The sequence below is a fragment of the Filicampus tigris genome, chromosome 10 (assembly GCF_054856515.1).
Source record: "Filicampus tigris isolate MCC_2025a chromosome 10, RoL_Ftig_1.0, whole genome shotgun sequence".
NCBI lineage: Eukaryota > Metazoa > Chordata > Actinopteri > Syngnathiformes > Syngnathidae > Filicampus > Filicampus tigris.
The window spans coordinates 15,356,040-15,368,742 of record NC_141226.1 but is presented as its reverse complement, the minus strand read 5'-3'; the positions used below and the strand labels follow the sequence as shown (position 1 = coordinate 15,368,742).

General features: G+C 41.7%; 1 protein-coding gene across 1 annotated transcript; it reads right to left on the bottom strand.

Moving 5' to 3' along the window:
* Nucleotides 1–621: 621 nt before the first annotated feature.
* LOC147141013 (KN motif and ankyrin repeat domain-containing protein 4-like) lies at nt 622–12,703 on the bottom strand. The gene is made up of 10 exons (XM_086043427.1): nt 12,402–12,703; nt 7,071–7,127; nt 5,060–6,418; nt 3,470–3,530; nt 2,993–3,304; nt 2,827–2,911; nt 2,527–2,746; nt 2,308–2,450; nt 1,286–1,486; nt 622–1,069 (listed from the first exon to the last, which is right to left on the bottom strand). The coding sequence occupies exons 2-10, from the start codon at nt 7,087–7,089 to the stop codon at nt 974–976; spliced, it is 2,496 nt and encodes an 831-aa protein (XP_085899553.1). The 5' UTR covers nt 7,090–7,127; nt 12,402–12,703; the 3' UTR covers nt 622–973.

The window sequence follows — 12,703 nt, the reverse complement described above, 5'->3', positions numbered from 1 at the left end:
TATTTAGAATTGGTGGAGGAGGTGACGGTTGCGTGGCTCCTGTGATCAAATTGAGATGGAGGACATGCGCCATCTGCTGGACAGCTTTGTCCGTACAGCAATAAGGCTGATGAATGAGCTCACTTTAGATTCTGACAGCTTAACTGCCGCATTGATGTAAATGTTTGAGTACGTCAGATTTGTGTGACTTCAACTCCAAGCTTATCCATCAGAACTACATGTACGGGGAATGCCTGCGCAGATATGGAGGGCCAAAACTGCCAATATTAAAAATAAATAAAAGTGAAAATAAAACCATCCATCCATCTATTATCTATACCGCTTAATGCTCACGAGGGTCGCGGGAGTGCTGGAGCCTATCCCAGCAGTCTTCGGGCAACAGGCGGGGTATAAAAGTGAACAAAATATAATTGAAAAAAAAAATGGAAATAAGAGCAACAAATACAAACATAAAAGTAAAAATATATAAATACAGTTCAATATCAATTTACTGTATACCTATTTTATTTGAGTTATTTCAATTAGAATTTTTTATATTTGTTTTCACTTTTATCTATTTTTGATTTTGGCAGTTTTGGTCCTCCATACACAGATGCATGCAATGATATTTACTATTTAAGCTCAGTATTTCATAAGAGCTTTATTTAAAAATTTTCAGCGTTTGAAAAAAAACTATTGTACATATCGTTTAAAAAGCACACAGATGCGCTTATGTGGGGGAAATCAAGAAAAAAAAATCCCAGTAAAGGGACACAAGGCTGTGCAAAGAACTTAGCAACAACAACAAAAAATAATGTCATCAGTAATCACAATACAACACTCATGTAACACACTGATCATGTGGAGTCTTTTAAGAAGATATAGTTGACCAAATGCTCCCTGGCATCAACCCGAAAGTCTGCAATTTTCTCATGAAACAAGGTCAACCTGAAATACATTGTCTTGGTTACACAGGTGCGAAGTCTCTCAGACATCACGACAGAGCTCGAGCCTTTGCGTGGGCTTGCAGAAGAGTGGCCGTGTCGCTGTGGGAGCCGAGCATGGCGATGGAGAGTGCAGTACGGCCACTCTAAAAACAACAACAAGAAAAGTAATGACAGGGAATTAGTATCATATTTCAAGTCTGAGAAAAACTAGCGTGACACACCTCTTCCCAATCCGGTGTTATGCCAAAATGTCCTACCCGTGCTACTACTTACAAAATCCGCTTTAACCAGCTAGCCAACATCACCCTTGTCTATCTCTCATTACAAAAGGCAGCAATCTGATTGATTTGCGGTATTACCTGATCAGTCAGGGTCAGATCGCACTGGGTCCTCTCCAGCAGCAGTCTTGCGATGTGCGTGTAGCCCCTCTCAGATGCAAACATGAGAGCCGTGGTTCCCTGAGCGTCCTGGATGTTAGCATCTGCGCCATAGCTCAGCAGCAGGCGAACCATCACCACTCGCCCGTGCCTCACAGCCAAGTGCAAAGCCGTCTGGCCTGTCTGTGTGACAAGATGTGTCGAGTTTGGAAAGTGTTTCTCCAAATTTTGCCTCATTATATCAATTTTACAACTCCTCACACACAATTCTGCACAAGTTTTCTTTTATTTGAAAATATGTTCCAAACTAACATTATTGTCGCAGTTCAATAAACCTGTGATATCTGAGAATGTGTGATGCCATTCAGAAACCAACATGAAAATAAAATCCTGCCTAAATGACTGCTTGAATGTAAAAAATATTTTTATATACCGTACATATTTGCTTTTTACTGCCTTTTAATCCATTTTTATGAGAGACTGTACACTAAAGTTTATTAAAGCGGAAGTCACCCCAAACATATCAGCAGGCCCACTTGTTGAAAGATGGCATTCTAATTAATTTTGAGTTTGTGGAGTATAAGTTAAGAAGCAAAATGCACTCGTTTTTAGCCATCTCCGGGGGCGGCCATTTTGTCTTCTGTCGGCTGCAAATGACATCACAACTGCTAAAAACGACCAATCACGGCTGACCTGTTTTCTGAATCTGAGCCGTGATTGGTCGTTGTGAGCAGTTGTGATGTCATTTTCAGGCGACAGAAGACAAAATGGCCGCCCCCGGAGATGGCTAAAAACGAGTGCATTTTGCTGCTTAACTTATATTCCACAAACTCAAAATTAATCAGAATGCCGTGTTTCACCTATAGTGGGCCTGCTGGGAACATATTCTTGAAAAAATATGTTTGCGTTGACTTCCGCGTTAAAGCTTTAAAAACCCATAAAAATGGTTGTTATAAACTGCATGTAGCCATTACAATCGGACATCATTTGCAATGGTGATTAACCTGGCTTGAGTGGATGTTAATGTTGCCCAGCTCCATCAGCCTGCGGACCACTTCCATGTCGCCGGGGTTGTCAGGTGCTGTGAGTGAGGCCAGCATCACTGCTGTGTAACCTGCTTCATTCTGGAAGTTAACGTCACTTACTCCTGTATGGCAGGCAGAGAGCATTTTTCACTGTCCAGATTTGTATTTCTTACTCTTAATTTCAAGGATATGTTGTACCTGTGTCCAGCAGCAGACTGACAATACTGTACTTGCAGTGGGAAACACTGTAATGGAGGACTGTGTTGCCGTTATCGTCAGCCAGGTTGATGAGGAAGGCCAAAAGTGAAGGCGTTGCCTTTTTTACCTCCCTCAAGTACATAGCTACTTTACTGGCCACTGAATTCTCCTCTGCTGCCGTAGTGAACCAGTCCTGGAAAAGCACAACAAGGGCCCTCCTCTGCAACCAAGAGATTTTAAGATTACAGGCAGGTTAAGCGGAATGTGAGCGTGGAAGAAATAAATACAATTTGTACGCACTGTGTCATTGGTAGGATTCTTAATGTTGTCCATGTGCTCGTTGAGGAAGCGACAAGCTGACATAAAGTCGGCATTTACTGTCTCACTTGGTACAAAGGACAGAACGAGAGATATTAGGGCAAAACTTTGAAAAGAAGAAACAGCTTGTGAGTTCTGGCCCTCTCACCTGCCTTGAGTGGATGTCTTGGAACCAGAGTCCACCTCCATCTGTTTTTCCGGGGGCTGAGATTTCACGTTGACCGTTTCGGCTGCGGCCTCAGCTTCAACAGATGCCACCCCTCCATCTGTCCATCCCGATCCAGTTCCATGGGATATCACTTTCCTCTTTTCCTCCGTCCCTGTCTTTTGCTGTTCTGCTTCCACTTGGGTTCCAGCCATCTCCCAAGGCCTGACGCTGTTCTCTTCCTGCTTTAAACTGCAAGACATCTGCGACACGCAGTCCTGCCCAACTGGATTGTCACTTGCATTTTTTTTGCATCTGTATCATATGTAAGGGACAGAAAATACAGGGCATGAAACTAAAGGATTCGGGTGTCGCGTTAAACACCATCAAAATGAAAGTTTCCGCCATTCATTCATGAATAATCCACAACACAGTATTTATGTAAACGTGTTTCGCCACAAAAATAGACAATTCGCTAACCCTTCCACAGCAACCGTCAAGGTCCAAGCACCGCTGTCGTTCCTTGTGGCGCATTCCCCTCCTATAAAATAAGGATATGGTGATGACGCATGTTGAGACAATCAGTGCTGCTGTACATGCATTGTTATAACTAAACTAAATGCCCTAATCAATACAGTCTCCTTTGATAAAGCACAATGTTGGCCAGTCACTAATTCAGCAACAACATAAAAATGCATATATGAATGCAGATGAAAGATTCTTACGAGGCTCGAAATAAGTGGTTTCACATCGCGGTTTGTGAGGGATTTGCATTTTACGCCTCATTAAAACACATTGAATAGCAAAATTGACAGTCAACAGTGGAAAAGCCCAAAATGTTTGGCCGGGCTGCGTCGTTCCCATCGCCCAGGTTGAGGCACAGCTCTGTGCTACGTACGCAGCAGCAGTTAGCTAGCAACGAGATTCAGCTGACAACTGCTGTGGCTAAACATGTTGTGGAGTTGCTCCAAAGTCAGTAATCAGCGCCTCCGTGGCAGCAAATTAATTACATTTCCCACAAGTATCGTTCTAATGAAGAGAGAAGCCATGCTAATTACTAAGCTAACCTAAGATTGACACAGCTAGCGTGACCGTAATTAAGTGCTTGGGTGATCGAGTCCACTTTTCACAGACGTCTGGCTGGAACCGTCTTAAAGTGGAGAATATTCAACTTTGAACAGCAAAACAGCACAACAATGAATAAGTACTCACTAAACAAAGCTGTAATCGAAATAAATACTGCTGATTTTATAATAAAAAAATTTTAAAAAAAAGTTTGTTATATTGTCAGCATTTTTTTTTTTTATAAATCCCTTGCTTCAGGTCCTTGTGATTAACATGCAAAAAATCACAAAATTAGAAAATTGCTCCTCAAATGAAGTCATTGATTCACAAAACTGCTACGCAAAAAAAGAAAATGTGAGCCTTGCTATATCAATAGGCTTCTAAAGCTTTACTTTGAATGTTTGTCTCACAACATTCACACAACTATGAAATTGCAATACCTTTTTATGTGCACTTATTGCAATAAAATGCATGGTAATAAACAGAGCTGGGCATTTTACTAAAAATGAAGCGTCCGTTATTCGTCATCCGTCTGCAGCGTACCCTTCCGTCGTCCGTCATTCACCTTTTTTTCCCCGGGGGAAATAATAGTACCCGTCTATAGGCTGGTCCGCCTCTAATTTTAAATGGACGTCCGCCTCGTCCGACTAAACTTTGACTCCCAACTGTACGAGGTTTAAACTGAAATTGTGACACACTGTACTTTGCAAGCCTCTTCACAGCCTGGTCCCTCACTCAAATCTGTCCCCCACACAACAACCACCTACTCTTTTCATCCCCGCGCTCGCCGCAGCCATCAAAGCCTCGCTGCGAAAAATAGACGAATGATGGACTGCAGACAAATGGTGGACTAAATAAAGGGGTTTCCGTCTATGCTTAATCCCGTCTATTTTAAAATGTTTCCCGTCATTCGTCAACAAAACGGACGTCCGTCACTGACGGAGGGACGGAGCGGTCCGCCACATAGACGGAATGCCCAGCCTCCGGTAATAAAGTTGAGGTTACCTCCATCTTGAAGAGCGTGCCCATTGTTGTGTCCAAACTGAGTGTAGTGGGAGGTTAGGATGCCGAGGAGTCCCGTCATCTCATGCTGCAGGGAGATAATCTTCGGGTGTTTCCCTTCCTCTGCCGCACTCAAACACTCCCACTGCTGATCCAGGAGTCGCTTGATCTTATTTATGTGGTGGATGACCACAGCCGTGTCTCGAGTGTCATCGGACACCTCCATTGGCAGACAGCTTTCAGGGGATTCAACGTCTTTGAAGCGAGCGCTTTGTCCATTCGCGCTGACAGGTTTTGATATCGCCGTGATCCCATCCTCCTTCTGGTTGACCACCACCCTCTCCGCCTGGACCCACACCCCGGGATTTGCGACAAGGCGTTCAATCTGTTCATCTTTGCTTTCGCTCTCCTTCTGCTGCCGCCTCAGCCGCCCGGTGACCCTCTGAAGGTCCAGCTCGGTCTCGTGCAGCTTCTGTTCCAGCATGGCCACCTTAGCTTGGAGCGACGTCACCGTCAGCAGCTCGTCCAGATCCGTGCTCGTCCTCCACTCGTGCGTAGGATTATAATCTGGACTGGTACTACCACAAAGTTCGTACCGTGAGCTTTTATTGTTGCAATCAGTCCCATTGGTGCCATTGTGAGAGAGCGGTTGAATATGTGACCGCAGCATTTCTTTTTCCTCCCGCAGTTGACAGATCTGTGCTCTGAGGTCTGGAATGAGCCGCACCTCCCTCTCCAGCTCCTCCACATGTTCCAAGGCATCTCGCAGGCGCCTCAACAGGCCTGAGCAATCCTGGGTGTGGGGGCTCTCTCGGGAGTCCAAGATGTCTTCGCAAGACTTGTTCCTGTCTCCGAGATGAGCCTTTGAGCTTCTTAGGCTTCCGTGCTCCTCCGTTGCCTCCGAGCTTTGTCTCAAAAGCACCGTAAGGGGCAGACTAGAGGCCCGGAGGAGATGCGGTCGGATGTGCTCACCCAAGGGTTGCTCATCAAACTCTCGGATTTGGGCTTCGATTTCTGCTCGCCCTCGCGGCGAAAGGGACGACCTGTAGTCATACAACCAGGAAGTGGAGCCACGGTGGTGGTCATCGGACAGTCGAGACCTGGGGCCAAGAGCTCCGGTTGATCCCCAGGGGCTTGGACGGTAACTATACCCGGAAGGATTAACGTGGCGGGGAAGAGTGCTTGCCCGAGGGCCTTTGCTGTGGCGCTGGATGGAAATTCTTTTGATGGTTCTCCCTTTCTCAATGTCATCAACGTACTTCAGGAAGTCCAAGTCTAGACGAAAACCATATGGAGTTTCCACAGAGTATGGGAGTTTGCCTTTAATGCCACTTTCTGAAGCGTTGGTCGCTTGCGCATTCCCTGGAAACATTCAAATGGCATTTTTAACAGTGCAATGGACTATAACCCGTGTTACGGTCTTTGCTGGTTTCAAGATACACTAAGACACCCTCTGGAGGAAAAAAAAATAACCTCATTCTTTAAATGTGTGTTAACGTGGGTTTCTGGAATAACTCTACTCAATAGTTCAGAGCATCATAATAGCTCCTCCAGCCAACACTATGGCGTGCTGGCCATGACGTTAGACTAGCGACCGGAGGTTAGCACGTCGTCAAATCCCAGGTGCGGAAATGGTGTGTGCATACAGTCCATTAACATCAACCACCGGATCAACTTTATTACAACTCACGCACAGTCCTAAGACTGAGTATTTAATTATTTTGTTGACCAAATATTTGTCTTTTTCTCTCTCTTTTTTCGAACTACCAATAGCATAACTACTGTTATTATTATAACAACTTCCATCATTATTGTTTCAAACATCTACTTGTCACCCCCCCCCACTCCCATCAATGCATACACCCAGTCGCATATTTATGTTGTTTTTTTTTTGTATAATTGCCTGTCTCACTTTAATCTGTTTTTTTTTGTCCGCACAAACAAAAGGATGGTCCGTTTTTACATAACATACCATTTTTTAGGTACAATTCAGTGACATTTTGAAACATCTTACCATTGTGCCTTTCCATCATTTCGCTGGGTTTGTTGTCACATCATCTGTTGGTGATGTCTGCCAAAACAGAAAAGTACAAATTGAACTAGAAAACACGTTAAAATAAGTGCCTGAGCCTTTTTACAAGCAACGGAAATTGTTATGTGGTTGTCTCATAAATATATAAAGGGCGAATGAATAATGACATAATGACTACATTCATGCATTGTGGGAGAAAAACAAGTATTTTGGCGCTGGCAGTCCTTGAGGTTGACCTGTGGTATTTTTGGTGAGACGACTCATTATTCCGAGGATTACTCTTGATTCTGTTTCAGCTTTGTGCACAAAAGCCAAACAATTGCACCTAATTGCCTCCCTTTTCTGTCCCTCACGTTGTCTGCGAGATGTGCTTCTGCTGCTTTTTCCTCCCACACTGATTCATTTCTTCCATGCACATGGATGGCCCTTATTCTCCTGTGGCACGTCTGATCTTCACTTGATTACTACCCTGCTGTCCAGGATGAGAGACGAGAATAACTATGTTTTTGGCCTTGCAGCTATGGGCAGAAGAAAAGAAAAAAAAAACAACCATACTTGTGCAGGAATACAAGCATTGTTATGACTCACTGCTTCCCTCCCTAAGTTTGCTGTGCTTTTTTGCTCAAATCAACAGTTTGTTTGGTATTCTAACATCCCTGTCTTCAACTTCAGCGTTTAGAATTAGAGTCATCTTCATTGTCATGATTTTATTTTATTTTTTTTAATGCATATGAAAATCAACTTTTAACTCGAAGCAATGCCCACTATCTGAGCCGACTGCCGAGTGAGTGAGGAAGTGAAGTGGAGCGTATGCTCAACTGACGGAATTGGCCAGGTCGATGGTGAGCTAGGAGCCCAGGATTGAAACTCGGAAATTGCTTGGAATAGAACTGAACCATTCTGAATCATCCTTGCTCTGGTCGAGCTGGTAGGAGGCTGCATTTTAGCCAGCCGATCCCCTTCATTGAACTTAAATCGACTGGCATTTTGAGTTCAAAGAAAGAAAAATTAAGTTTAAATAAAAGACATTCAAAATACATCATTTTTCATTATTTTTTTATTTTACAAAGAAATCGTAATCGTAAAATCGTGTTTGAGAGAAAATAATCGGGATTTTCTTATTAGGCAAAATCGAACAGCCCTAACACAGTCCGTCCATCATCTCAATAAAAGCGGCAATTGTAGCCTTCTTTTGTGTTTAAACAGTGCTATAGTGCTCATTCTGTCCACTAAATATAGTCATCTCCTTGGCAATGTCGCCCTACTGACCTTGTGTTTTCCCCTCCCTGCTCCAGACCACCAACCATCAGCCACTGAGAAAGCTTGCAATGCCAGCTATGCAGTAAACAACCAACACGAAATGGTCGGCTGGGAAATTTCACCTCCGTTACTGAAAACCTCATTGATAAACCTCAGCAAAAAAGCAGAATACATGCATAATGGATTTACGGAGGTTTGCGCATGGAATCTGTACTAGATAGACGCTTCATAATATGAGTGTGAAGCATGAAGACCAACATACATGTTGGAATCAAATGTGTGCTGAATGTAAATCTTTAATGCGTAAGCAGCAATATATCAGAATTGGTACGGGCAATCTGAATCTAAATTTACTGTGGAAGGTAGTTTTATGTTTTCAAGTTCTATTTTTGATAAATTGGCTCAATCTATTGAATACCGATGTATGACAGGAAACATTCAGGAAGAGCGTGCATTTAAAAGTTCTTACAACCTCAACGTGCCTGTTTATTCTGTGTTGTCAGTTACGATAACTAGTATTTTTCAATTATAAATATAGAAGTTCTTGTATTGGTTTTTTTTACACTGACACTAGCAGACAGTATGGACTGTACTGTATGCAAGTGGGTTTTATTGTTGGCAGGAAAACTTCAGCAACTGATGCTGGCATGTCTTAATTTAGCTCATACATGTGGTGTAAATCTGAGAGGTACATGTCATCAGGTTAGATGCAGATATTATCTGTCACTGTCTTTATTTTGGCAAACTAGCAGATGAGCACCGAGTCCAATCCACTTAGTAGTCAGGCTGCAACTAACGATTATTTCGATTAATCGATGAATCGGGTAGGGGAAAGAAGTGTCCATTTCTATCTTTTTATTTAAAACAGAACATTATTTCAATTTGACAGTGCACAAACAAACATGTCAGAAAATAGGCAAAAATGTTGATTATTGTTTTTCAAAGTTAAAGCAATTGTTTTATTTTTGATTCAGCACAAAGATGATTCCGCTTTCATATATGACTAGAGAAATCAGAGAATATTTACTGTTGATAAACTGAAATTCTGAGCATTTGGTCAACTTAAAAAAAAAAAGATTTCTAAACTATTCAATGATCATTAATTATTATCGATTCATTTGATAAATCGATTAGCTGTCGATTAATCATTGCACCTCTATTTGATAGTATTTTTTTTAGAGTAAAACATCCTGATTTGGCGTCCAAATGGAAGTTGTGCAATAAAATGTAAAAAAATAAAAAGACTTTAGAGAAAATAAAACCTCATTCTTTATTTTTAACGTTTATGTTTTGGGTTTTCCCACCGCAAGCTCAAGTAAATTTGCATCTCCAAAAAGAAAAATGGAATGAACTGACATATTTTACTTGTTTAAGACTTCACAAAGTATCACTGACTCCCCAACATTACCAATGTGGCATACATTTGCATTTCCTGCTCTTCGACTAAACAAACAAGTGAGCACAGCCTCTCCGGTTCTTATACTTAAATATAGTCAGTCATACATTTCTCCCTCACCAACTTGACCACTAAAGAAACAATATTGCATCTGGGTTAGGAATATCCCGAAGAGTCATCGCCTAACAATGTTCACATTTCCATGGCACAAGTGTAATTGTCTGTGCTTGGAGCTGTTGGTTCACCTCCACCACTAAAAAAACTGAAAAATGAGCATAAAATAGTCACTTTACCCCAAAGAGGCCCCTTCAAAACATTACTACAGCCAAGTTAAATATCAAGAGTGAGTTTAATGCCCTTTGGGGTTTTCCAAACCAGTGCTTTCATGGTATTTCGTGGAGATGCATCATATTATAGTTTACAGGAATACTACAGTGCATTCTCTGTTTTTTGTCACTGTGTGTACACTCTTTTGATATATCTTTGACCACCTTGCGTGAACATTCAAAGACCGAAAGAATACAGGGAACTAACGACCAACTACAAGCAAACTGACGAGACAACGAGGCACACCTGGACAAGACACGAGTGGCTGGAGGGAGGGAGCTAATTAGTGGACAAAAGTGACACGGCTGACGAGAACCGATAGAAATGAAAACCTAACGAACAAGACAAGAAATAACATGAAACAAAATGAAATCCAATATGAACAACAAAAACAGACTTTGACACTATAAATTCACATCTTTGACTAAGGTACTATTGGAGATTCAGAATTATGCCCTTGTTAATAATTTCTTTGGTGGTGGAATTCTCTGGCAAGACCTCGTTTATTCTCGAGCACATCAGGTTTTCAGTTATATTTAGAAATATTTACCAACCAAGCACAAGGCAGAATTTCATTCTGAAACGTCATAGCTGTAAATTACGACACATGGTAAAATACATATTGCGCAATCTTTTATAGGTCAAAATTGAATTTAAAACAAAAAATGGAAATATTTAAAAAATCTGATCTACAAAAAAAAAAAAAAGAGATTTTTTTTAAATCAGCATCAAAAATACATTGAGCGACACATAAAGCTATCTCTGATTAAAATTTGCTGTTGGACAGTTTAAGTAGTTTTAATAACATACTAGGCACAATAAAACATTTATGTTCTTTGGAACCAAAAACAAGTTCAGACTGAATCAACACCACCTCTGCTGGTCGCATTAATTAGTGCACTGTATTTTGCCACTGCAAAGTTATCAACAATCAATCCTACACAATCAAAAAATTATATTAACTGACTATGCCCTTCAAAGGACATTACTGAAAGTTTTTCTTTGATTAAATATTGACCGTTTCTCAATATGAAGAAGGCAGAATACGGTCTTGTGAATTCCCTGAGTTCGGTCTTCCTAAGAACGTACGCAAAAACATTCTTGCTATGAACGAGAGTTCCTTTGTAAACTGGAACGGCTATCTTCTTGTCTACTTTCCTCCCTGACCCTGACGGACATTTTCCTAGCCAAGAATTCACCGATGCATCCTTGATTTAAGCTAGTTTACAAGAACCACATCCGGTATTCCATACGTTCTTGGTTTATTCGTACTTTCAATTGGAACAGTACTTGGGCAGTGAATCATGACGTTTCACGTTCCAAGTACTGTTCCAAGTATTACGTACAAGTACGTTAGAATGGACAAGAACGCTAATTGAGAAATGGCCAGTTTTTATACTGGCTGCTCATCAAGCTGGCAGAATGTATTAAACAAGTTTTCTACTTGTTGACCTGATTGGCCTGTAATAGATCTGACAGACCGTATATTCCTCCAGTTACTGTCCATATAAATCCTTAGTAAGTGCCTGGTATTTTCAACAGTTTTTTTTATACTCAATGTGAAGTAATCCTTCAGTTGTGTCAGGTTACCACCACACAAGAGCCATAAATTGATCTGGATAATTACCACTCAGTAGTCCTGAATGTGAGCTCGGACAATATATATTGTAAAACATTACTTTGGCCTTCTCCGCCTTCCCTTCCACTGGTCATCTGTCATCTGCTTTGTCTTCTTGTTTTTATGATCTTTGTTCTCTTCCTAGAAAATCCTTCCTTTTTCCACAACTTTTTGGCTGTACATTCAGCATTTTTCCAGCGCATAACTGGAAGAGATTTAGATACTAAAACCGGCGGTTTGGCTCGATTTGATCCTTCAAAACTGCGTTGTTTTTTTTTTTTTACTGTCTTGTTTTCACCCTGTAGCCAGTGGTATTGTGTGGGACCGTTCTGTAGTATCCCAGTGCTCTCCAACAGCAACAGGGTAAGCCATGTAGTGTGGCATCTTAGCTGCATTGTGGGGTATGTGCAGACAAAGCTCATACCTTGAAACAGCTGCCAGAGATCCACGCAAGAAAGAACGTCACGGTATATTCACAGTGAAAGGTTAAACGTTTGCAGCTTTGCGTGTGATTACGTTGACATACATCGTTATATAGTGTTACGGTGTGACAATCCCTTACGATGTGAAAGTGTAGCCATCGTCCTAAAAGTATGGAACGCACTTTCTCAGCCTCAATTTAGAGCAACAGTTAGTTGGAGAGAAAACATTCACGGTGAACCTTCAGCTATGAAAAAAAAAAACAAAATGAATAAATTCATTAAAAACTTACCTTAAAACAAACGGATGTTACTTTTCCTCCTGTGTATCTTGCCGAAATAAGCGGTCCCCAGTTTGCCCTCAGCGCCGTGCACCCTGAGTGCGTCTGTGTGTGTGTTTACGTGTGCGTCCCGTGCTGTCAGGGAGAGTGACATGCCGGGGCTGTTTGATAAATGCCAATGTGCGCGCAGGCTCCGCCATAACAGAAGTTGGGTTTGCCTCTGAGTAAAAAAAAAAAAAAAAAGAGAGTCGAGAGCAAGGAGGAGCTTGTGAACATGCCTTGCTGCTAGAAACATTCTCACAGTCAAGAGGTAG

Bases quoted from the DNA above. Each gene is read 5' to 3' on its own strand.
- LOC147141013 (XM_086043427.1), bottom strand. The intron at 3,305-3,469 runs GTTAGCGAATTG...CATATGATACAG, and splicing joins TTGACGGTTGCTGTGGAAGG to ATGCAAAAAAAATGCAAGTG. The intron at 2,451-2,526 runs GTACAACATATC...CCTGCCATACAG, and splicing joins CAGTCTGCTGCTGGACACAG to GAGTAAGTGACGTTAACTTC.